Source organism: Symsagittifera roscoffensis, chromosome 4 (genome assembly GCF_963678635.1).
Source record: "Symsagittifera roscoffensis chromosome 4, txSymRosc1.1, whole genome shotgun sequence".
NCBI lineage: Eukaryota > Metazoa > Xenacoelomorpha > Acoela > Convolutidae > Symsagittifera > Symsagittifera roscoffensis.
The window spans coordinates 34,031,650-34,058,448 of record NC_087065.1 but is presented as its reverse complement, the minus strand read 5'-3'; the positions used below and the strand labels follow the sequence as shown (position 1 = coordinate 34,058,448).

Sequence of the window (26,799 nt, the reverse complement as noted above, 5' to 3'; positions counted from 1 at the left end):
ATCACTCATTTATAGTCGACAGCGTGCAAAATTAGTAATTTTTTCGTCACTGTCTTGATTTTAGGCACTATGATTTAAGACTAACAAAGCGCACATAGATTTGTCTTGTGGCCTAAGGATTTTAAGTTCATCTACATCAACCGCAGGCATGTTTGTCTTCAAGAGTTTCGCTCAGAGCGCACCGAAGATCTGTTAACTTTTTAGTAATACGCTTCATAGGTTTAAGGGCACACCTGTTCGTAGTTATTTTAGTCTGCTCGTTGTACATTTGGCCTCATGAGCCGTCTGAAACTTGGTAGTCGATCCCAGGAAGGATTTCTCTTAAATGTATACGCAACACTTGATTTCCCCAAGGAAGAATAACGACCAGACCATGCGTTCAACTCAATCTAAAATCGTATCGAGAAATGCAAATTAACTTGACCCTTCTGGGCAGAGAGTACAAATGCAATAGCTTAATTGTCGCCTAACCTAATTTGCATCTTCCACCTGTGATTTGTTCAATTTCGCCACCCTATTCACTGTTGAGATAAATTAATTAGTAGGCGTTTGATCTGTCACAAACATTTAAATGCCCCGCTTGGTTTATGGGCCTTTATGGTAATTGTGGCTTGTATGGAAGATAGCATTTTACTGCTGATATAAAGAATGTAGAAACACCAGAAGATGAAATTATACCAGCAAAAAGCGGTTTATGGAAAACGAACTATAATTTTTTTGTTAATAAAAACAGATCTGTCTTCAACCTGGCGAGGCAATCTACTGGCAGGATAGGTGTTTGTGTATACGTTTAATTGCACGCAATCAAATTGTTTTGGTATTCTAAACTGAAGTCTAAAAAACTTAACCATTTGAGTGTTCAAACTGTTCTTGAGGTCTCAACCCATTAGATGACTTGCAAAAAGATTGACGCGTTGTACATCTCCTGTGATATGATGCTCTACTGGAAGTTATTCGATATTCTTTTGATTATATGTGAAGACCGATGATGCATAAGTAAGGGGCTCCACAATGGTTCTACTGATGGAGTTGAGTAGTTCGTATTTTGATCTTTCCTTTGTCGATAAATGGTCTTAGTGTTAATCAATTTGTAGATTACCATTTGTTTGTCTGACTGAGGGTGTGTGTGTGTGTGATTAGGGTGATGCTGCTGTGGCTGCAGATGATGGTGAGTATGGTGCTGGACAGTACCATGATAGCCATCATCCTGTCCAAGATCACACACCCCAAGTGGAGGCAGTCTACCATCTACTTCTCCGACGCACTCTGCATATCCAAACGAGACGACGAGTAAGTACACTTCACTCTACGCACTTAACAGTCAGTTTTGTTACTTCAATTACATATAATACAGCGCTAGACAACACGATGCTGAGGATGTTAATACAGGATATTGTAATTTTTATACCATCTGAAAGATATTGATGTCTTGAGCTCCAAATTAAAGATAAATAGTTTTATGTCGTGAGCTTGAAAATATTTCACCTGTGATCACTTTTCGCTAATATTGGGTTTGAAAATTGCGAAATTGTACAAATTGGAATAACTATTGCGCGCTATATACTACTAACGCAAAACGTAGGCGGCGATTTAATCTGGCGAAGAAATTTTCCGAATTAAACCCCAATGCGTGACTGGACAAAAAACATAGTTTTGCAAAGCGTGTAAGATTTCAGAAAGCTATAAATAAATTTTTCAATTCCTTAATTTTTACATTAGGTAGAGCGTTCAAACTTCTCTTTAATTTCCTAGTGTTTTCGAAGTTCAACATCGACTTTGTGAGACGAGTTTTGTTGAAGCAGTGATTATAATTGTTCTGGAATAAAGGTTTTTGTCTTTTATTTACCGTCGATTTTTTTGAGATTAATATTAAGAATTTATTCTTTTTTAATGGTTGGTGAGTAAGTTTGATAATCATGGCAAAACGAGTATGCAACGTGCGGTTGAAACCACTCAAATTTTAAGTTCTTTTGGTTTCATTTAGTGAAAAGAAAGCAAAATAGCGCTCTGATATAAAAAAATGGCGTAGAAAATGAAACGAGACTTGGTTTCAAGAGTGGCTTGAGTTTTATTATTTAACATCGGAATTGAAAAAGTTATTGATCCCATTATCTCAAAATGGGTCAGTTTAATAAAAAAATAGCCTTGAAATTCAAGGAGCTGGTGTAATTCAGGAAAATCGGTATTTTTTTTCTTGTTTTTTGAACATTTTTCCTACTCTGTTTCAATTTTGCTTCGGTTATATCCTTTTCAGCAGTTTCATTAATTGGCGAATCTTTTTTGCTGCACAATGTTGACAGTTCCTGTGTTAATGGAGCGTGTGTGGGGAGATATTTTAGAGAAAGTTTCCTATAAAAATAAATAATTGCAAATCGAAATTAAGCACCAACGATTAATGAATGTGCCTGTAGCACATTAGGCTTTGACCATCGTTATTAAAATTCAATAAAATAGAGAATGCTCTTATCTTATATAAAAGGTCTTGGTGATTTTTTTTTTCAGGAAAAAAAGTCTTAATGTTTGTTCGCGCTCAAATTTGATTCTTTGAGTTTGACTTTTGATTTCTTTTTAAGTTCAGTTCATTTCCTGTGTTAAAAAGAAGACAAATGCCATTATCAAACAGCAAATGTCAAAAAATTGTCATCTTATATAGGTCGTGATGGTTGTTTTTTTTCAGGAAAAGTCTAGAGTTGCTGTTTGATAAAAAAAAGGTATTACGATTGTTTTTGGGATTTGTTTGTTTTTAATTTATCTGAGACTTTTTTTTATCACTTTTTGCAAAAAAGAATTAAGTCTTTTTTCAAAAACCCTTTTACTGGTTTTATAACAGGGGTATCCATAGGAAGACCGCCTACAATCATGTGTGCCTGCAAGTTCTAGTCTCTTTTTGCTTCACCCCTTTCTCTAAAGTCTGTGGGAGGGGGATTATTTGACCGATGTTTTTTTTGTTTTCTCAAAAAATAACCAAATCAGAGATCTTGGCATCAATAAATTTAACAGGTTTGAAAGGCTTTTCTCCATCAGCAGCTACGCACAAACTTTTTTTACACATAAATTTATGGCCTCAGAATAGTCAAATTTTTGATTTTTTTTTACCATTTTTTGAATAGCTTTTCAAATTTTTTTCACCTAAAATTATGGCCCACGGAATAGTTAAGTTTTTGATTTTTTTAACCGTTTTTTGAATATTTTCCTCAAAAACTAATCGCGCAAACTTGAGGTGGGTTTAAAGGAGATAACGGTAGTAGGAAGCTCCTCTGTGTTAGCTGCGCCTCGCAATTATTTACAAAAAAGTTATCATCCTCGGAAAAGTCAGTTTTTTGAGCGTTTTTTTTTTAAATTTTATGAATTTTACCGAAAAATACCTTCTGATATCTGAAATTCTGGATTCAATCCAAAAAACAGGCAGTGGGAAGCTCCTGTGCATACGCGACTACGCCCAATTTTTTTAAACAGTCCTCGGAAAAGTCAAAATTTTGAAGTTACGTATTTCGTCCTGCATCAGTATACCCAATTCAAAAATATCAAACACGTGCCTCCAGCATTAGCTGGGCCCTAGGTGTCCTTTATCGAGACATGCGAACATTTTCTTTCTCTTAGTTTTTTTCAATATTTTTAGTTAGTTTTTTTTCGACTTGTTCTTTTTTATGATTGTTTTTTTTTATTCCGATTCGCCTCTGTGTCAAAAAAAGTTCCAGTCTTAAATTGTTCAAGAATTGCAAAGAGTTTTAATTTCGAAAGTTTAAGATTCTCTAAAGTCGTGACTTTTTCAAAAAAAAAAAGTGTTTTTTTTTTGTTTACTTGCGTTCAGTGCCTCTTTTCCCAGCGTCTGTTGGCTATGATTTCCTAGCGTCTGTTGGCCACGCATAAAACGTTGTCGTTTTTGCGTGGTTTTGGCAGAAGAACTAAAATTAATTTTGGAACGAAGGCATTGAATGATTACTTTTTTTGTGCAAACTGAGTAACCAAAACGAAAAAGCTACGATTTCCTAGCGTCTGTTGGCTGTAGTAACCAAAAGGCAGAAGAACCTTTCATTAGTCCAGTTTAATTCTAAAAGATTTTCTCTGGTGTTAGGCGAGCGTTCAATTAAAAAACAAAAAACATTTGTTTTACTTGAACTTTTAAAATTAGCTGGTTTTTGGGATTAACAGCTGCTCGCTGGCGTTTTTCGCTCTAGTCTAAAAAGCAATTTTTTTTTCAAACCAGTTTTTCTGACCACTTTGAAAATTATAGAAAGTTTTTCAATCGATTGAATTGCGACTAGAGGCTTGAATGTGATATATCCATTGATCTCATTTGCTTTGTATTTGTAGTTCCTAATTTAGCATGGCAAAAATAAAAACAAACATTACAAACTCTACCGAATACAAAAGCCCTTCTCTTTTTGGTCGGAGCTGTTGAGCATTTCCCGCGCACATTGTATCGGCATACATTCTTCTTATTGCACAGTTTCCACAGCTAAAGTGAGCGAAGCTTATTAGAACATTAAAATTTTTAAATCGGAAATTGAAATGTCATGCCTGTTAGATGTTGGGAGAATAATATATTTGTCAGTCTTTGATGGCGCAATTTTTAATAGTCGGTGAACGTAGTTCAGACTCTTAAATAGCTCGTGATAATTTTTTTCCATTTTTGGAAAAATCTTTAATTGCTCTATTAACAAAAGAAGTACATTCATACTTATAAATGTACATATGAATGCCCATAGGTATATTTGCATTTTTGAGTTCAATCCAAGATCATTTGCTTAAAGGTAGGCAAAACTCACACTTCAATTATGAAAGCTGAAATGGCGCGAGAAAACGTGATCGATTTTAAGTCTCAAGAGTGGGCTTTTATTTTAAGATTTTCCACCTGAATAAAAAATTCGTTTTAATCAAGTTTTCTCAAATTGGGATAATTTTATCAAAAAAGTGCCAATCATTAATTCCTCGTGAAACAAAGAGCTATAAGGCCATATAATTTTTAGTATGAAACTCGAAAGTTGACTTTTCCAAAAAAAAACAAGTCATTTTTTGTTCTGTTGCTTTCCGTTCATTGACTCTTTTCCAACTGTCTGTTGGCTATGTTTCAAATTTTTGATACACCATGATTGTTTTTTGTTTTACCTGCCTGTCACATATAGGAAATTTTTTTGTTATGACTTTTGTAATCAATTTTGTTGTGACAGGGAATCGTCATGATTTGCAGTATCCTCATAAAGTTTCGTTTTCTTTGTTTCGTTTATATTGTTGAAACTGAATGTGAGTTCTAAGACTTTTATTAATAAATTTTAACAAATATATCGGACAATGTCTTCTGAAGTTTCCGAAATAGTTCTGACCTTGATTCAGTGAAATAGAGTTGAAATTACAACTGAGTTTTCAAAAATTGAAACAAGTTGTGCAAAAATTTAACCCGTTGTTCGATAAATTTGTTATAGCTTTCAACAAATTTATTGGACAGCTTGTTAAACTTTTGAAAAAATTTTGACCTTCAGGCTGAAACTTATTAGAAATGGTTCTTTGAAATTTCGCGTTTGCCTTTTTTCGGCGTTTTATGTATTCTTTACTATTGAAAAATTGCATGTCAGATCGCTGCTAAATGAAAATTTTTGTGAAGATAATAGCTTAAAGTTATATTTTAAAAAACTGGCCTCTGAAAAAGCTCAATCATTTTGGTTTGATGTTTTTGACAGTTGAAGCGCAACTTTGAAGATCCGGTTGTTTTTTCAACTATTTCACTGTCTCAAGGTCAGAATTATAGTTAATGCCAAATTGCTGGCAATATCGGTGACCTTGAGCAGATTATTCTGTCAAAAACAATAGCGTCTTAGGTTAATTAGTTTTTTGGAAATTAGTGATAAGATGAACTTGATGTCAAAATCAGCAATTGATGTCGTTCAGACTCGTTGACTGAAAAGAGTTTGGCATTAAATATATAGTTTTTCACAAATTCATCGTACAACGTATTATCGGACAATGTATGAATAATTCTGACCTTCAAATTTAAACTTAATCAAAAACTTCTTTGAAAGCTTCACATTTGCCTTTTTGTCGGCATGCTACGTGTTTTTTTGCTCTGAAAAAATTGCATGGCTAATTGGGGGCTAGGCTTTTTGAATCAGACTGAGCTTTTAGCAGACCGACTTTTTACCAGACCACTACGCAATATTTCCTTTAAAATACGTTTCAATTAGTGGAAGATTTAAAAAGGAAGCGGTTAGAACAAACAAAACTTCACTCAGAAACCGTGAAATCATTGCCTAACCAGACTAAACGGCGTCATTACATCTGTCAATCAAATTTTTTTTGAGTTTGGTAAAAGGTCCATGTTATAACTTTTCTGGCAAAAGGTCGGTCTGGTAACAGGTCTCGGTCCCCGGCAAATCGTTGTTGAATGAAAATGTTTTTTCAATTAATTTCTTGAAATGATGCAAAAACAAAATTCTCCGAAAAAGTGCAATCATTTTGCATTACTTTTTCTTCAATTCAAATGCAGTTTTGAAAATTCGATTGCAATTTTATTGCCTTTTCACTGTCTTAATCAAACTCAGATAATGCCACATAACCTGATAACGAATGATAGCAATCTAATTATAACAAGTGTTAATTTGCATTGTTTTGCTACGGCTATTGTGTTATGCTCGAAGCATGTGTATCTCGTTGCGGTTGAGCAGTGAACTAATTCCCGGTTATTTTTTTTCCAGAAAATGTTTATTTCTAAACTAAGAAAGAAACAGATCATTTCTATACAGAAAATACAAAAAAGTTGGCTTCAAAAAATTTGGCTTGAAAAACAGCCTTCGTTTGGTACGAGTAGCATTTGGACCTCAGAATATTCAATATTCATTGTTGTGTTATGCAACGCTTGTTAAAATTAACCGTCACAACGAATAAAAATTGAATTTTGAAACACACACGTTCTTCTCAAATTGGGTTGGGATTAGACAAAAAAAAAGCAGAGAACAAAAGTTGCTTAGAAATTTGCCAAAATTAATATGGTGCACTTTTTTTCCCGAAATTCTCAACTAAAATTTAACCCCAAAATGGATCTTTTTGGCTTTTTTTGTAATTAATCAAAAATTACGCTGAAACTATTTTAATAAGTGATGAAAAAATTATGTCACAAGAAGACTTTTATTCAGCTCAACAAAATTTTGCAAAGGTTAAATCTCCAAAAATCTCTATAAAAGAAAATATTTCTGCTTGATAGTCAATAAATCTGATTTTTACAATATACAGCCCAAACTATTTGCCTAAAAACAATTTAAAACATTTTGCGCCATGTGAAAATTTAACCCTTCTAAAACTTTGATTTAACCGTTCTGTATAAAAGGCTTCTTGTGATATAATTTTTTCATCATTTGTCAAAGTAGCTTCAGCGTAATTCTTGATTAATTAAAAAAAGTTAAAATTACCCATTTTTGCGGTAAAATTTTGGTTGCGAATTTCGGAGAAAAAATTGCACCATATTAATTCTGAAATTCTAAGCAACTTTTGTTCTGTTCTTTATTTTTGTCTAATTTCAATCCAAATTGAGAAAAACGCTTTTGAATTTTGAAGTTTTGTCCGGTTAATTTAAATCAGCACTGTACACGTAAGTGAGAGAATTTATGAGAGAATTGACGATAACTCACTTTGTTGCTTTATCATTCGTGAGGAAACCTGGAGGCTCGTAAAACATTTTTTTGCTCAAAGCGGTGACTGTTTGCAGAACCATTAACTGATTTGAGCAAAAAGCTTTGCCATCTTTTTGCCGGTGATCAAAAATGCCATTCCAATTTTGGTAATCTGACTACGTGTACAAACATATCTAGTTAATGCGTTCAGCTCAAACATGCTGGTCATATTGTCTCGAGAACTGACGACTTTTTCTCTTAAGTAAACACCGAGATTTTAAAAAGCAAACATCGCACCAGACTTCATAAAACTCCTTTTGCTTTGGCGCCCGTCAAAGACAATTCAGTTGTTAAAGTTAGTGATTAAAAGTTGAGTTGAATTGTACTAGTTTCTTTACCTAATTCCACCGATGTCAATTATGTGTTAACCCTCTCTTATCTGTATTGATACAAGCTGTTACGTTCATTGGAATAAGTCTACAACTTGACGCTTTTCATCTTCAGATGTCAGTTTGTTATGGCGTTTCGGGCCACGAGCGCCTTTCAAATATTCGCAAGGTCTTCGTTCTTCTCTTGGGACTTTCACTGTACGTTCTAATTGGCCTGAATGACACTTTTTGGACCCCTTTTGTGCCATCGGAACTTGCCAAACGAGGCGTGTCAAAAACAATGATCGGCATCATTGTCTCTGCTTCCGACTTTGCAGGACTTGTCACGACTGTATACTTCATGTTCTTCTTCGCTAACATCGAGAAACGCAAATTTCTGTTCTGCTTTGGAGAGGTCATTGTAGCAATCGGGTGCATGCTATTTGGACAGCTAGATAAAGCAGCTTCTGGAACCTGGTTTGTTATCATGTGTATCATAACGCGATTTGCGAAAGGGTCTGGAATTACCCTCATTTGGTGTTCCGGAGCACCACTTCTTATTGCGATGTTTCCCAAATGGACGGGAAGTATCTGCAGTTGGATTTCGCTCGCAATGGCGATCGGAATCATCATTGGAGCTCCTTTTGGTAGCTGGATCTACTCTTTAGGGGGATATAGTTTGCCGTTTTGGATAGTGGGTGGAGCTCAGCTGGTGTTTCCTGTTCTCTGCTATATTGGAATTCCCCAGCCAAACTCACAGGATGATAATGAAAGTTTCACACCAAGTGTGAGAACAGCAATGCAATTTTTAACTAACGGTGGAGTTATATGTTTATCAATTGCGGCAACATTTGCAGCATCATCGCTAGGATTTTTTGGAGTAGCATTTTCCCCACATTTGAACGATGCATATGAAATAACGAGTACAGAAGCTGGAAACTATTTCCTCCCTTTCACAATTTTACGCGCCGTGAGCGCGCCCATTATTGGAATTCTTGTGGACAAAGGTTTTGCTAGTATCATTTTTACCTTCTGTGGCTGTTTGCTGACTTCTCTTGGGTTCTTTGTTATTTTTATCTCACAGCAGGCAAACCACTTTCTAGGTAGTTTAGGCATGCTTGAGTTTGTAATTGCTGTGATCGGAATAAGTTCAACCGCTGCATTCATACCGCTCATTCCCCTTTTGCGAAAAATCTACCCATTAACTGAAGGCTATACTGCAGTAATGGTGGATAACTATGCTGCAGTAATGTATGGCCTGTGCTTCGAAGTGGGGCTCATCATTGGCGAAGGCGTTGTAGGAGGCATAATCCTGCAACATTTTGGCTTTTACACAGCATGTCTTGCAATAACACTGATATGTGCACTAACAGGATCCATCGGCATTATCTATTTGATCAAGAAAAGATTGTTGTTCAGAGTTGAAAGCAGCCAATCTACTTACATCATTCAAGCAGATGAAACTGTTGAAAATGGCTCAGTCGTAGTCCTATCAAACTCAAAAATAGGGAATGTAAATGGAGCCCGGGTTGTGTTTTGAGTGTTTGCATATATGTTTAAAATATATATAAATTGCTATTCGAAATTTATGTAGTTTTTAAAAAAATTGTTTTTTTTCTAACATCCGATTTCAACGTAGTGTTCTTTCTTTGGTTGCGATTTAAAGTGAGCATAATGCGTGTGGTCATTTGGTACGTCACTGTTATTTCAGCATGCTCTTTAAAACAGTAATATTTTTAGGCGCATCACATTTTCGCATCACAAGAATCACCATTGAATCTCAACGGCCCAAAAGATGTAATTCTCATCATTTAGATCAATCAATTTCTGAAGTAATTGATTTTGAAAATTCTCGAAAAGCCTTTTCTATATACTTACTGCTCTGTCAGTTTTATTTTTGAGTCGATGAACGTAGTTTAGATTTTTATAGGTCGCATTGATTTTTTGTGGTTTTTTAGGAAGTCTTAGTTTGTTCAGGCTCAATTTTACTTTTTCGCGGTTTGACTTTCGATTTTTTAAATTCAGTTCATTTTTTAATAAAAAGAAGCCAATTTCAACTATCGAACAGCAGATTTGTACAGGTCACATAAAACGTGATCGACTTCTTGTTTCCAAAGTGAAATTAGATTTTCAGATTTCTCAGCGGAATAAAATATTTATCTTTCAAACCAGTTTTCTCAAATTTGGTTAGTTTTAACAAAAAATTGTCCATCATAAATTGTTCTACGAATTCAAAGAGCTTTAAGGCCATCAATTTTTTCGAAATTCAATAGTTGAAGGTTTTGGAAAAAAAACAAGGAAACCAGTCATTTGCCTTGCTTTCATTACTCTTTTCCAACTGTCAGTTGGCTTTGTTTTAAATCTTTAATCTATTATACATTTAAATGCGGTCTTCACTATCTCGCCATGTTTAAGCGTTTTCAACTTATTATTTTTGCATGTTTAACAAAAGAATTTTTTCACGTTAAAGCTATATCGTATATTGCAATGGTTAAGATTTTTTTTCGATTTTTCAGTTTGAGTTCAGGGTTTATTCCACCAAGTTTGAAATTAGCAACCCAATATTAGGATGCTCTCAGAGCTTCTTCAGGTGTTGCGATTGTGGCCTCCATAGATGAGTTACCAAATCTTTTTAGTTTACGAGATACGGCAATTTTCGAGATTTTTCAAAAATTTGTAGAAAACGTAACCTGAAAAAATTTCGCAAAATATGAAATTCTCAACCCTGTAGTTGGGTGCTGTCAGGATACTCTCAGGGGTTGCGAATCTTGCCTCCAAATCTCACTTCTCAAATCCTTGTAGTTTTCGAGATAGGACGTTTTTTATGATTTTTTCATCAATTTTCAAAAAACTTAGATTTAAAAAAATTCAATGATGAAGTTTCAAAGATCTCAATCCTGTAATTGGAAACTGTGAGCTTACTCTCAGGTGTTGCAACTCTTGCCTCTGAATATGACTGCTCAAATCCTTGTAGTTTTAGAGATATGACGTTATTAGGATTTTATCTAAATTTTTCAAAGAACTTAGATATAGAAAAATTCACAAATTTTGAAGTTCTCATCGCTGTAGTGAGGCTCTGTCAGGGAACTACCAGGAGTTGCGAATTTCTCCTCCAACTGTGACTGCTCAAATCTTTGTACTTTTTGAGATATGAAGTTTTTTGTGATTTTTAAAAAAAAAATTTAAGAAAACTTAAAAAAAAATTTTTGTCAAAATTTGAAATTCCCGCGTCTATAATGGGGGTTTTCAGAGTACTCTCAAGGTCTCAGGGGTTGCGTATCTTGCCTCCAAATATAATTGCTCCAATCCTTGTAGTTTTCGAGATATGAAGTGTTTTATGATTTCTTTTTAATTTTTCAGAAAACTTGGATTTAAAAAAATTCAAATGATTGGAAATTCTCAACCTTGTAGTTGAGTACTGTGATGGCACTCTCAGAAGTTTCAATTGTGACTGCCCTAATGCTTTTTGTTTCCGAGATGTGACGTTGTAGTGTTTTTCTTAATTGTTCTAAGAACTTAGATTTAAAAAAAATTTGTTCCCATTGGTGATGTTTTTATCAGGGCATTCCCAGGGGTTGCGAGTTTTTCCTTTCAATATGATTGCTTAAATCCTTGTAGTTTTTGAGATATGACGTTTTTATGATTTTTTTCAAAAAGTTTTTCAGAAAACTTGAATTTTTTCAAAACTTGAGAAATTTCGAACCCTGAAGTTTGGGGCTGTCAGAGTACTCTCAGGGGTTGAGAATCTTGCCTCCAAATATGAGTGCTCAATTTTTTGTAGTTTTCAGGATATGGCGCTTTCCTTGGTTTTTCAAAAATAAAATTAGAAAACTTCAATTTGAATTTTCTCAAAATTTGAAGTTCCAGACCCTGTAGTTGACTGTTGTGAGTACTCTCAGAAGTTTCAAATCTTGCGTCCAAATGCGACTGTTCATTGCTTTTAGTTTTCGAGATGTGACATTTTTCTGTCAATTTAAAAGTTTTCAATGAACTGATATTTAAATAATCACAAAGTTCTAAGATTTTTCAAAGTTAGAATTAAAAAAAAACTTGACTAACTTTACAAAATTTGAAATTACCAAACCTGTGTAATCCTTGGGTTATGTCAGAGTACACAAAGGATGCAAATATTACTTAGGTTATATGCAGTTTTTATGAGTTGTCATAAATTCGAAGCACCGGAGGTGCATTACATGCTAGTCTTTAATTAAAGGATTTTTAAAATTAAATTCTAACGGTGAATTGGACTTTTCAACTGTTCAATAGTTTATTTTTTTTTGGGTATTTTTACATATTAGCTATTTGGCTTCCTATTTTAAACTAGTTTTCAATTAATTTGTTAAATGAAAAGCAAGATTACAAATGTGGTAACCGCAATTTTTCTACTTTTAAATTGCTGAAGGTCAAGTTAAGAGGCAACGTTTTCAAAAAAATGAAGGTTGCGCTATCTTACGATTAAATGATAAGGGTGAAAACGTTTTTTCTCAAAAACAAAATCAACTGACTTTTATAAGTGTATTCAGTCACCTTGTGTAGAATAACCAAGAGATTTTCATTTCAATAGGTCTTAATGATTTTTTCAGAGTAAAGAACATTGTGAGTTTTCTTATAAAGGTATTGGTGATTTTTTTGTTCAGGAACAGTTCTAAATGTGTTCTCGCTCAATTTTGATTTTTCGTGGTTTGACTTTTGGTTTTTTAAATTTGCTTCATTTCCTTTTTTAAAAGGAAGGCAAATGCCACTATCGAACAGCAAAAGGGTAAATGTCATGAAAAACGTGCTCGACTTCTAATTTCGAAAATGAAATTGAATTATCAGATTACTGGGCAAAATAAAAATAAATTTTACTTACGATCCAGCTTTCTCAAGTTGTTTAAATTTATCATAAAACAGTCAAAAAAATTGTTTAAAGTTCAAAGAGTTTTATGGGCAAATATATTTTTGTGCAAGTTGAAGTTTTTTCAAACACAAGTCAAATTTTTCAAAAGCAAATAAGTTTTTTTCAGTTTCTTTGCGTTCACTACTCTTTTCCAACTGCCAGTTGGCTATATTTCCTTTGTTTTTTTAAATAATAAAAGTCTTAAACTTTGTTCCCGCTGAAATTTGATTTTTCGCAGTTGGACTCTTGGTTTTTTTTAAGTTTCAAAAATTATTTTTTGGTCTAATGCCAAAAAATTCAAAAATTCCAAAAAAAATTTTAGTGTCGAGTATAACATGTTTCAAATTTTTAATTTTTGTGGATTTTCGAGCGGGTAAAGCGATCGAGTAACGTTTGTTTTGTATGAAAATTAGCTATTTAGGCTTAAAAAAACTTGATTTTACCAAAAGGAAAACTAGTTAGGAAGCTTAATTTTGCTTTTCTTGGCAAAAATAAGCTTTTAGAAATACTACGTATCAAAAAGACACTAACTTGAAGAAAAACAAAAGTAAGTGTTTTCTTTCGAGAATGTTGTCGGAGCATTCTGTGCTACCTAGACAGCAACCCGCTATCCTTGTTTCGATATATGTTAGTTCAAGTTTTTGGCAGAAAATCTGACTGTCGCTTGTCTGCTGATTTTTTTTCGTCGGCTTAATTTCAAACGTACAGAATTTTCTTCTGATTCAAACAATTTCATTATGATTGAAATTTTTTGTGACACTTATGTTAGGAACTCAGGCTTTGAAGACGCTTTTTTCCTTTTTAGCCTGAATGATTCCGTTTTTTCTTTGTCAGCTTGTATTTTTTCATATGAGGGGTAAAAGTCATTTTTTGTTGAATATTTCAGAAAGGATTGGGCGCAAAATCTTCGAGTTCTGAAATTTAAAATTTTAAAATTTTCAGATGGCTTTTTTGTTTTGCTGAACGGCGCCTTGCCCAATTGATGTAGGTGCAGTGGCGGCCGCTCGGTAACTTTAACTAACGACTAACTTAACGCTGGTGATACTTTTTCCCAGTTTTGTTTTCCTGAAATCGGACCTATGATGTTTTTGTAGATGATTTTATTAATGATTTATTTTTCGTTTTTTTTTTCAGAAAAAATCTTAATGCTCTTATAACAAAAGACTTGCATTCATATTTTATAAATGCACATATCAGAGAAGTGCCAATCATAGATTGCGTTTGAATTAGAGTTCTAATTTAATTGTCAATAAACGTAGTGAAGACACTTAATTAGGTCGTGATGATTTTTTTTCAGGAAACTACTATTGTTCACGCTCAATTTTTTTTGAGGTTTACCTAAACAACTTTTTCAACAACGTTATGATTATCTGATTACAATCTATCGAAAATTTGGAAATTTCGTTTTCTTTGCGAAAAATTTGTTTTCTTTGCGAATGTGTTGCTGCTCAACTTAGGCTATCGAATTGAATTGGAGAGATCGATTTTGTTGGATGGAGATGGAGTTATAAGTTAACTTCACCTCTATTTTGTCTCATTAATTGATATTTATGGAAATATTAGGAGCTCCCCAAAAGCTAATAAAACATCAAAGAAAGAAAGTTATTGGAATTTATTCCGCAGACTGGAAGTTCACAGATTGCTGATCTTGAGGATATGGATGAGTAAGTGTAGTGTTTTTAAAATTAAATAACAAGACCTGTTATCGGCGATTTCAGTAACGTATTCAGCCTATCAATTGTTCGTCGCTTCTGTACTAAAGAGACTGCATTGAATTTTGCCAGGGGTGGGTAGGGGTGCGCAATTTGGTTCCTTCATGCCTGGTATCTACTTGTGATTGATGACTGGGTTTGGTATGAATAATTTTCTCTGGATGCATTTTGACATGCTTTTGAAGCCTGATTGCTGTATTGATAAGGGATTTGTATATTTCCTTGAACGCATGCATTTCATTTCCGCCTTCCGTCTTAAATGGACTCTGATACAATAAACAGATTAGGAGTTCTACTTAATGTTTTTAAATCCTAATTCTATCTGCCCTCAAGTTCCTTTCATTTGAAGGCCTCTATTGTTAGAATGACAGAGAAAATTTTACTTCTTTCAATTTTCGACAACCATGGAATGGTTAGACTCCAATAGTCATCAGCATTCTCCTGCAGAATTCTTAGCTCACTTTTTTGCAAACTTGAAAGCGAAACAACAATTTCGATGGAAATTTGCACAAAATGGAAATAGCTTAACTGTAATAATCTGAAAAGTTGTTTAAAGTTTGAAAGATTCTAATCTGAAAACATTTAAAGTTCAGCGGACATTATTGAGAGAGTGCAATTTTGTAACTTGTTGTGGATTGTCGCTTGCTACCAATTTTCGCTCGATGCGATTTGTGGCCCAGCAGACAATGTGAAGTGACAATGTGAAGTTTGTTTTCACTATGAATAATGGTTGGAGCATTGTTTTGGTATTTGTTTGTTTTCATTGTGTCCTAGATACGTGTTGTCGTTGCGTGTGGCAGACATGTCAACGGGTAGCATGCCGGAGGCACACGTGCGAATGTATCTGGTCCACTCCACCACAGACACCCACGGGAACAATTGTCTGCTGATGGAGGACCTGGATGTGGGCTATGACTGTGGGAGAGACAGACTGATTCTGCTGGTACCCTGGATCATAGAGCACAGGATAGATGCAGAGAGTCCCCTCTTCAAGTGAGAAACAAACCAAAAGTCATTTTTACGCTTGGTTAGCAAGCCTTATCAAATCGGAACTGTGCATTTTTCGGGCAAGCAACTTAATTAACAGAACCGCTGAATCGTGTTTACAACTTGCTTTGTTTATGAAAGCTAGCTCACTGAGTCATAAAGTTTGGGTGGCGCTGCGGTAACGCACCTGGTTTGTCCACCTGAATCAGCAATACGAAATTGTAATATGCTTATGTTGCGTGGCCATTAATTGAATTTGCGTCGGCTTTTTTCTACCTAGAATATTACACAGCGCTGCATACGTTTTGAAAATGTAATCACACCAAAAAGTTTTGGTGGCAAGTTTCGAAGAACGATTTTGCCAGGTTTTTTTTCCGGATTGATAGAATTCGGTTCAACTTTTGTCAGTGTTGTTTTCGACTTGAAGGAAAACTAGAAAGCTTGTTAAAGTCGTACTTAGGAGGAGAAAAGAAGTGAGGGGGAATTCCTCCACAACTTTCCATTATTTGTTCTTGTGGAATCCAAGATCTAGTGTTTTAACGAGTTAGCCTAAATCAGCTGAATGCAGATTTTCTAGCATTTTTGGAAGTCTGTCGATTGAAACAGGCAAAAAGCAATCAAATGAATACGATTTTTTAAGTGGCTTCATTAAGTGTCAATGAAGGAAGTGAAGACACTTATTTAGGTCGGGTGGTTTTTTTTTAAGGAAAAATTCACACTCAAGAAATTTAATCACACTTTATTTTGATTTTTCGCGATTTGACTTTTTTGTAGTGCAATTCAAATTAATTTGATAAAAGGAAGACAAATTACGATCTCCAATTGGTGCAAAATGATGTGAATGTTTTTAGGTTCGAAAGTGGGTTTTAATTTTAAGGTTCCAGCTTCCAATCTACTTCTCTGTCAATTCTTTATTTACGCTAGCGCACTAGCGAGCGTAGTGTATATGATATTTGGAAAGGGCATTAAAACCTTTAATCTCGATGTAGCTGGTTCGAATTTGTGTCGTAGCAAAAGTTTTACTAATTTGAGACTTTTACTAATTTACTACTTATTCTTATTTCACTTTGTAGTGCTACTTTTTGTCGTTTTCTCGCCAGTGTTTGCGAAGCACCGCTTTGCCTCTTTGGTAAATGCGTGCGACACGTATCTCACCTTGTTTAGGTGTTTTTTTGCATGTTAAACGAAAGGATTTTTACACGTTGAATCTATATCATATATTGCAATGCTTAAGAAATTATTTAGATTTGCAATTCATGATTGCTAGGTCAGCTAAAAATCAATATAAGGATGTAGAAATCATGCCAGCATGGGCGAAAGGAGGAGGGCAGCGAACTCTGGGGTAGTGAAAAGTCCCCGTTGCATAATGTATAGATGAATGAATCAGCGTTTAGATTAGATTAGATTTCAGCGTTTATTTCACCAAAATTGAAGCTTTAAATCTCCCTAAGTTCTCCGAGGGGTTGCAACACTGGCTTCCTAATATAAATTAGTTTTTTAGTTAGACGAGATGAGAAATGACGGTTTCTGTGATTTTTCACAAAATTTTCAAGGCTTCCCAAAATTTGATCTTCACACCCCTATAAGGGGGTCTGTTAGAATTCTCTCATAGGCTGCAAATCTTGGCTCCAAATATGACTGCTCAAATCTTTTCAGATTCCGAGACGATTTTTTATTGTTTTCAAACGTTTTCACAACAATAAGGTTTGGAAGCGCAAACTTTCAGATTTGAAAATCCCAACCCTATAGTGTAGAGTGCTGTCAGAGTACTCTCAGATGATGCCATTTTTGCTCCCAAATATCACTGCTCAATTTTTTTCAGCTTCCGAGATCAGATGTTTTTTTATTCAGGTAATTGAGTTTTTGTCAACTATTTTTAAAATTTTTTCTTTGCTCTGTCTGGTTCAGCTAAAATGGATAACTATACCTTATCAGCTGAATGAAAAAAATCATCTTATATTCAAACTGAATGATTTTTTTTGTTTTCTGAAGAAGTTGACACTGTCTAGGATAAAAATCCGTTGTGTGAAACATCCGAACTTAGTTAATGATTGTTATGTAAAAATTTGACGTTAGAATTAAAAAAAAAAATATATATATATATATATATATATATATATATATATATATATATATATATAGCTCAATTATCCGATTTTAATTTAGACGACTCGGGGCGCTACGCGGCGAATGGGGTTGCGCTACACGGTGATAACCGGCACTAACTTTCTTATAAAGTCCTAATCTCTGTTTGCAAGCTTGCAACACGTTGGCGCGATCGCGACGATCTGTCTTCATTCGACAGCATCTTTTAGCGAACGGTAGAAATCGAATCTTTGCCCTACTTTTTGAAAAATGTCGGATGCTCGATCCATCGGATGTTTTTACGGAACCTGTCTTCACAGGTTCACGTTCGTGGCAATGAACTCTTGAAAAAAGCGCCGCATTTTTTGTTAAAGTGTTCTTAATATCTAGATATCATAGCATAATCAAAGAATTACCCATTGAACCAATTTTCTCATTTGGATGAGTTCTGTTACAAATCTTTGATGGCTATCTTTCTTTACATCATTTCGTTGGCGAGTAGCTAAACTTTGATATGAAAACTATAATTGAGAAATTTGGGCAGAAAATGGTTTGTTCAGTCTATTGCTTTTGTTCAGTCAATTGCTTTTTGTTTTTTCTTACTTTTTAAAGCTTCGTTTTCCTCTTTTTTCTACCTGTATTTGCGAACGTGTGAACCAGTTTTTCCTATCTCCCCAATGTTTTCAAATCTCCTCTTTCATATTTCCATTTAATTTTTCAGGATTTTTCAGCAGTTTTTCAATGGAATAATTTTAACGTGTTTCGATTAGCGCCTATTTTTTGTTATGAAGGTTTGATTTGAAAGTAAAAAAATCTACATTTGAAAGTAAAACATTAAGAGAAGTGAGAATATGAGCCGTTTTTAATTTTAAGATTTCCCAAATAGGTTTTTTTTCGAAGTGTGGTAACTTCTTCTCGCAAAGTTTCAATCATTGGCGTTTCCTGAAATTGTGAGAGCCTGAAGGTGATGTAATGATGTGCTCTTATGAGAATTGAAAAAGAAAAAAGGCTTTTCGGTTTACTTAGCTGTTTTTTCAATTAAAGCTACTTTCGTTGAAATATTGAAAATGGCGCGACCAATTGCACTTAATTTAAGGCTAGAAAAATGAAATCAGTTTTAAGTAGCAGCGGAATGAAAAAGTAAATGTTAAACTTGTGCTCTTTATCAACGATAGTTGGATCTCAGTGTTCCCAAAATTTGATTTGAATTTTGTTTTAAAAAAAATGAGTTTTTCTGCATTCGATTTTACTTCGGGCATCGAAATATAAGGCAGCATCTACATCGTTTGACCATTTTAAGTTTGGGCTGGTTTTGCTATGGTTATTTAAAACCAATGTTGTTCAGTCACACGATTGGAGCTACCGAGTTATAGAAATCAATTTATGCGAAAGCTCGCTGTAATCAGCTAAACAGTACTAATATACAGTGCTGATTTAAATTAACCGGAAAAAAAACGAGCTTAACTTGAAATTTAAAACGCGTTTTTCTCAAATTGAGTTGAGTGTAGGTGAAAACAAACATTGCCTAAATTTTTAGCAGAATTAATATGGTGTAATTTGTTTTGCGAAATTCGGGCCCAAAGTTTTACCCCAAAAATGGGTCATTTTGGCTTTTCTTAGTTAATCAGAAATTACGCCAAAATAGACAGTCGATCACAGACATAATTATATTAAAGTGAGCCTCCTACGCGGCCCAAGAAATTTTAAGAAAAATTTATTCTGCGAAAAAATTGTCAACCGTTCAAAAATTGTTTTAAAATAAAAAGTTGATTTTTTATATAGTAAAAACGATCTTTTTTGTCTATCAAACAAAAATAAAATAATTTATACAACGTTTTGGAGAATATACCCTTGTTCAAGTTTGTTGGGCTACGTAAGGGGCTCACTTTGATATGATTATGTCTGTGATCGACTGGGTTTTTTGGTGTAATTTCTGATTAACTAAGAAAAGCCAAAATGACCCATTTTTGGCGTAAAATTTTGGGCCCGAATTTTGCAAAACAAATTACACCGTATTAATTCTGTTAAAATTTTAAGCAAGTTTTGTCTCCATACGTTTTCACCTAAACTCAAACCAATTTGACAAAAACGAGTTTTAAATTTCAAGTTTAACGCGTTTTGTCCGGTTAATTGAAATCAGCACTGTATATCTAGCTGCAAGTAGAAATGGCTCTTTTCCACTCCCCAACTGAGAGATTGAACTTCAACTTTATCAAACTAAACTAATGTTGTTGTAATGCACTAAAACGTTGCAAAGTGAGCAAATTAACTATTCTAAATACATTTGTTCTTAATACTTTGCACCGAAAAATCACGCATTAGCCATGATAGCATTGTAAAGTACACTGAAAATGAATATTTTGAAATAGGGGCTGAAAATACCCGAACAAATTAATATTTAGTCTGTTAAAGGTGGAAAAGTGACTATTTTCGATGATGTTATTATCCTGCGGCTCTTTTAATCAGCTGAGTATACTCCTGTATTCTAATTAAAGGAGGTTACCCTTTCGCTACGTTCGCGTGTGGTGTGCCTCTTGACGCGTGAGGTCATGTGTTAAGTTTTGCCTGAAAGGAGAAAAAAAGTTGTTGCTTGTCGCGAATGATAACCCTTATCTGTCTTGTCATGTCTTATCCCGTGGGAAGGAATAAGTCAGAGCAAGTAATGTGAGAGAGGTAGACTACTGAGATTATAGTGAGTTGAACGTCCATTATCCCTAGATATGCTCTTTCCTTCCCACCTCTTTCCTTCCCCTTTTTGATACGGCCCATTATTCTATTCTTATCTGAGACAGGCCATGCGGATTAGTGTCTTCTTAAGGCCATAAAGGAGTCTTCATTGGATAGTTTTGAAAAAGGTTGTCTTTTGTTATTGATCCCATTTGATATGGGAGATTTCCGTGGAATTTAGTTTATGCATATGTAAAGTAGGTCTATAAAACTGAAGTTAATTTGCTCTGAACTCCATTTTTGTATATGGTGGATTTGTACTCTCAATTATTTTGCATAATGATTTTACTGAAACTCTTCATGCAGGGACTTTTCTCTCCCTAAGCCATAATGGCAGTTGGTACTTGGCTCATTTTTGCCCTCGCTACAGATTATATTACTCTGGCACAGTCATTAAAAAATGCAACCTAACACTCACATATTTCTGGGGAAAAGAAAGGACAATATTGGGCTCAGCTAAAATTGGTTGCTCTAACAGTTGCCTGAAAACTATTTTTGGAAAAAAAATTTGATCCCATGCGATTAAGCTGAAAAGAAAAATTTTAATTCAAAAGAAAGTGTAATTCAGTTTCTGATATTTGATGTGCAAATAACGGTGTAATTGCTTTCTCGGTTGTATTTTTGATTCCTTCATTTAAACATCATCTTGGGTGCTATCAAATGTAATCAAACGTCACCCTCTTCCTGAGGTGAATGTAAATACGCAGTTTAATCGAATTATATGTATACTTGAGAGTGCATGATAGCTTTTATTGATGTGGTGTTGAAAATTTTTGAAGAGCCGGGCTAATTCATGAATGGAATAAACTGAGAATTGACTTATGGTCCAGATGGGTTTTATTTTAATTAGTTAGAATCAATTTGAACCTCCGTTGAACCCAAGGAGAGCTAGAAAGAAAACAAAGATTGTTTGTGATTGTGACTTGGTGGTAGCTGTTTTTTGTAATTGAACGTGCGCTGCCTTCGCTATATTAAAAAACCGGAAGGCTAAAATGTCAGTATGGGCGGAAAAGCTGATTGTCTCTGCTTATACACACCTCAAAGTATATACATTTTATAGTGTAGCCCTGAGCCGAATTCCATTACTCTAATATTCTGTAACCCCAGTCAAACCCACCTCTGCTGCTGCTGCAAATTAAAATGGCGCGCTGGAAGAAGAGCAGAGCAATCAGATTTGAAGTCAGTTTTCTCACTGGGATTGAAAATGTGATTGGATCTGAGAAACAGTTATCCACTTTTGAGGCCACTTAAATAATGCGATAATGAAATGATGGCGCTTTTGTTGTGAAGATGGAGCAATTTTCAATCACATAACGGCTATTTTTTGCGGCTATCTTTTAACTTGGCTAATTTGTGTTGTTTCAGGAAATCCTGGCATGACATACAATCTGTGCACTTCGAAGTCATCGTGCTCCTCGGTAAGAGCTACTCGAAACGTATCCGCTCGAAATGTCTTCAGTCAATTTTCCTTAAGATATTCATGCAATGGACTCCTATAAAACGTTAAGTGCACAAACCACCGCCTATGAAAAGAAAGCGTTAATTTACATGCATTTTATGAGACCTTTTTATTTTCCTCAGACTTTCGCAGAGATTGAAAAACTGTTAGCAACAGCAACGTCCTTTATTCAAACTCGGGTACTTGTGCTCAATGTTTTTTGTGAGTGACTAAGAGTCATGAACGTAGTGAATACTCGTATATAGGTCTCTGACTTTTTTTTTCAGTAAAAAGTTCCGGATCAAATTTACGTTTTCGCGGTTTGACTTTTGATTTCTTTTTAAGTTAAGGTCATTTTTTGTGTTGAAAGGAAGGAAAAGTCCACTATCGAACAGCAGAAGTGTACAGGTCACGAAAAACGTGATCGACTTTTGGTTTCGAAAGTTGAATTCAATTTGCAGATTTCCCAGCGACATAAAAAGCGACACTTCCCAGCGATTACCTATTGATCCAGTTTTCTCAAATTGGGATATTTTATCAAAACCTGTCAATCATAAACTGTTTTGGAAATTCAAAGAACTTAATGGCCATCTTTTTTCGACTTTCAAAAGTTGAAAATTGAAAAAAAAAATTATTGTTTTTTGAGTTCATTGACTTTTTTGAAACTGTTGGCTTTGTTTGTAGAGGGAGCGGTTGAAGAGACCGGGAGCACAGCGCAGGTTATCCAGTCCTACACTGCCTCAGATATCAAGTGGGGCTACAACTTCGCCAGCATGCTCACCCGAAAGGGCAACAAGTACCTGTCCGACTTCGACAAACTCAACTCAGTTATCGGACAGTCAGACATGCCCACCTGTTCACTGTATGAACTACTGGGAGAGGATGATTTGAGTGAGAGTGAAGCACCTTCAGTCATGCGCAAGAGGGCATTCTCAACCATATACGACATACCACCCACCCTAACCGAAGAAACCAACGAGGACGCGTAGACAAATAGTTACGTTTGGCTGGCGCTGACTCACTATGATTTAGCACTACTAATCTCGACAGTGGAGGATCGAAAGCCTTAAGTAAATGATGTAAATGGGCGGATTTCAACGCGATAAGTGGATTTAATGATTTTAGCCTTCAAAACTCCAGAAAGATCAAAGTGAAATGAATAACGTAGACTTGTTAATTAGGACTCAAACAGTGTTGTATATGTTTTCGGAAAGAAGCACTAAAATTTTGAACTCACTGATTTTAAATTGATTGATTTGACTATTTTGTAATGGCGGTATTTTGAGTCTATTCGAATTTATTTTTAATATGAGTATTATGCTCAATTGTGTAGTTTTTATTCGGATCGGGACTATATAAAATTGTATAAAAATATACGGAGGGGGACAAAATGAAGTCCCCAAATTTATGAAATCCCCAAAGAGTTCACGATCGTAAAAACATGATTTCCTAACATGCGCGCGTTGAACTACTTTTCCCAACATTATTTGTTCCCATTCTAAATTAGGTTGGCCACTGTATCAGAAGTGCGGTCAAAGCCAAACTAGTGCGAAGCGTGATCTGTTACTTCCAGCAAATCAATATTAGTCAAAATAATTTAACAACGCTATCGTTTACGATTTCATTTAAAATCTAGTCAGGTTTACACAGTAAATGTTTCTCCATATAAAGACAAGTGGCGTGCAAAAAAACCGTAAATGACTTCAAGTTTCAAAATTTCAAAATTTTCCAGTTGTTTGAAATTTATATCCTGTTTATTTTTTTATTTTTTGGCTAGTTTTTTCTAAGTGAAGTCAAAAATAAAAGATTCTTAAAGTTCAAAGAGTTAAATGGCGATTTCTTTTGCGAGAGCATATGAGATTTGTGATCGGGTACAATTTTTGTTTGCCGTAAATAGTTTTTTTCTACAAACCTAAGAAATTGATTTTGCTTCATAATTGAACCTAAACAACTTCAAGGATTCTTTTCTTTGGTCTAGAGGAAAAGCGGTCGACTTTGCACCCAAAGCCAGGAGTTTTTTGGATGGAACTGAAATTTTAAATATGAACTATAGAATTTTTGGAATTCTGTTTGTATGCTTATTTTTGGGTCGGCTTACTTTCCAAAGAATCGGTTTGCAACTTTCAATTTTTCATTTCTTCGAATAAAAAAAATAAACTAACGTAATGATTTCCGTCTCATTTTTTATTTGTCAGCTTGCAATTCGTTGTCGCGAGTTTTGCGAAGCTTTTCTTTGCCTCTGCGTCAAACTTACAATTATCAAGCGATATCAAAACTGATTGAAGACCTTTTAAAGTTAGTTACTATTTTAATCAAATCATTTATAGTTCGATTTAAATTATTATAGTTCGATTTAAATTCAATTCAAATTTTTGCTTATTTGTTACGTAGGTAACAACTACGTCTGAGGCTGCTAAAACTCTAAATTTAAGTCCGGCCAGGACTTTTTTCACACTAATAAAATTCAATTTAAAAAGTCCCATGTTTTGTCGGTTTAATTACCTAAACACAAAGTTGATTGTGCTTAAAGCAAAATTCATTGCATTTGAAAGAAATTTTGATTTAACCCTTAAATAATTAATGTAACTATCCCAAGATTTTATACGTTATTTTAACGAGGAGTTGAAAGTAGTGAAGACTGATTAATGTCGTGATGATTTTTTGCTAGTTCCTTAAGTTAACTTCATTTCCTTTGTCAAAGGAAGGCGAATCCCACAGTCGAACAGCAAAAGTGTACAGGTCACCAAGCATGTTTTCGACTTCATTTTAAAAAAAAATTTGAGATTTCAGATTTTCCAGCGGAATTAAAATTAGCCTTTTTATCCAGTTTTTTGGAATTGAGTTAGTTTTATCAAAAAAAGTATGGATCTTAAAATTCGAAAAGCCTGCAGGCAAATTAAATTTTAGTTTAAAGTTCAAACATTGCAGTTTTTGCTGCTTTCTTGTATTTATTGACTTTTTTCCAAGAGACTGCGGACTTTGTTTCTTTTTTCTTGAGTATCTCATTCGGTCTGAACGGCTGCGGCTGATGTTTATTTGACTTAGTCGCCCAATTTTGTGTCGTTTGAGGAAAAATTGTTATTCTAGCACTCATTTTTTTATACAAAAGTGGAAGAAAATTATCTGGTATCTTGTTTTTGGATCAACGAGATGTTTGACATTCTTTGCCGGATGTTTGACATTCGAAAAACTTTTCTGAAGACTTATTCACAAATTTTGCATATAATTAAGATTCATGAACGTAGTCGATACTCTTAGCTAGGTCTTAGTGATTTTTTTTTGTTTTCCAGTTTAATCAATCACGCTAAAATCTGATTTTTCGAAGTCTGATTTTTAACTTCTTTTTGAGCTCAGTCCATTTCGTTTGATGAAAGGAAAGCTAACTCCACTATCGAACAGCAGAAATGTAAAAACCACAAAAAATGCGACCGATTTCCAGTTTCGAACTTTGAAATTAATTTTTAGATTTTCAAGTGGCATAAAAAATTTACCTATTGATTCAATTTTCGCGATTTATCAAAAATATGTTCTACTCTTTGAAATCAAAAGGTGAAAAGTTTTATTTACTCTTGCGATAAACAAGGATATTGCAACCGGGTACTAGAATTTTTTCCTGTATACAACTTTGTCCACAGGACTCGTCTCTACCTTGTTTTTATTGTATTATGTATTCATTTTCATTATGTATTCATTATGACGAAGGTCTCGGGTTCGAGTCTGACCAGGACCTGGCTTTTTTCAGACGATATTCTGTTTTAAAGAAAAATTGTCTGCCAATAATTTATTTGTTGAAGGCCTAGTTGTCACATCTTGGATTTGTTTTCACAACGGGCGATCTTTAATTGTTGTTTTTAGTGTTGAATTATGCCTACATTTTGTAATTTTACTGGCCATGATTCTATATTTTCTTTGTTTTTCTGTTTCGCTTAAAAAACTCCTTGGCCAAAATATTTTGGCCCAATTTTTCATCGGCTGAATGACCTAATTATGAGGCTTTCAAGATCAACACAATTTTAGCACTCCCCTCCACATTTTTCAAGTTAGTTGACTGTTTATCAATCTGCTTGTTGAAATTTGATTTTTTTTTAGTTTTTCCAAAAATTTAGGTTTTCTTATAAAAATTTGATCTTCAAAAAATGAGTATCAATTGAAAGACCGCTTTTTCCTCTGTGTGCTTGCATACTCCCCTAGAGTCTTTTTTCTACTCTAAACCTAACCCTTTCTACAGCCTTCGAAAAAAGTATGGGGGACAATTTGACACATATTTTTGATTTTTTTTCGCTTTCTCTAAAACTACCTCTTTAAATTTTGAGTTTTTGGTTTCAATAGATAGAACTGTTTTAAAAAGCTTCCCTACATAAATGGCTACGACTAATTTTTTTTTTGCACAAAGAGTTATGGCCGTCGGAATAGTCAGATTTCATTTTTTTGACCATTTTGTATATATTTTTGCTTTTCTCAAAAACTAGCCTCTTAAATCTGATATTGTGAGTTCGATGAGATAGCAGTTAGTGCAAAGCTCCTCTTAAATCGCAATTTTCTTAAACCTTACACATTAAAATCTGAGATGAAAAGTTCCATTGAAAGGGTTGCGATAACTGTACCTGCAGTAACAACGGTTCTCAACCTTTTGTCACAGAAATTTTACCTCACTATGAAAATTGATAATCTCAAAAATTTTTTTTCTCACTTATTTTAGTAGAAGAATAGCTAATGTTCTAGCAATTTTTCAAATCACGCTTTTCGTGCCGCATCAGTATAGCAAATTCATATAATATCAAACACGCACCTCCAGTTTTAGCTGGGCCTGTAGTTGTTTTGTTGACTTACGAAAAATTAAGATCACCTATTTTTTTTTAATTATCTAAAATTTTCTCAATTTTTTTCGGTTTTTTATGTTTGTATTGTACCGCAAGTGGTGCGAAACTCCGTTTCGCCTCTTTTTTTAATAAGTCAGATTTTTTTCAGTTCCGTGCCTTCTTGACTCTTTTCCAACTGTCTG

The 26,799-nt window shown here is 34.4% G+C and overlaps 3 protein-coding genes across 5 annotated transcripts in view; 2 read left to right on the top strand and 1 right to left on the bottom strand.

Annotated features, from left to right (window-relative positions):
* LOC134845169 (G protein-activated inward rectifier potassium channel 3-like) overlaps positions 1 to 23,103 on the top strand; it is a 60,152-nt gene extending 37,049 nt beyond the window's left edge. For 2 of the 3 annotated variants that reach the window (XM_063862053.1, XM_063862052.1), the window contains 4 exons: positions 1,141 to 1,290; positions 15,335 to 15,553; positions 21,725 to 21,777; positions 22,482 to 23,103. In XM_063862053.1, the coding sequence (XP_063718123.1) occupies positions 1,141 to 1,290; positions 15,335 to 15,553; positions 21,725 to 21,777; positions 22,482 to 22,786 (727 nt within the window). In that variant the 3' untranslated portion in view covers positions 22,787 to 23,103. The remainder of the gene's footprint in view (positions 1 to 1,140; positions 1,291 to 15,334; positions 15,554 to 21,724; positions 21,778 to 22,481) is intronic. The other variant, XM_063862054.1, reaches the window with a different exon arrangement.
* Positions 1 to 26,799, bottom strand: part of LOC134845257 (eukaryotic peptide chain release factor subunit 1-like) — a 574,579-nt gene that overhangs the window by 116,756 nt on the left and 431,024 nt on the right. The gene's annotated exons all lie outside the window — the stretch shown is intronic.
* LOC134845170 (MFS-type transporter SLC18B1-like) lies at positions 7,561 to 9,658 on the top strand. Its single transcript, XM_063862055.1, has one exon. The coding sequence runs from the start codon at positions 8,106 to 8,108 to the stop codon at positions 9,507 to 9,509; it is 1,404 nt and encodes a 467-aa protein (XP_063718125.1). The 5' UTR covers positions 7,561 to 8,105; the 3' UTR covers positions 9,510 to 9,658.

Excerpts from the sequence above, each read along its gene's own strand:
- LOC134845170 (XM_063862055.1), top strand. The coding sequence starts at position 8,106 with ATGTCAGTTTGTTATGGCGTTTCGGGCCACGAGCGCCTTTCAAATATT.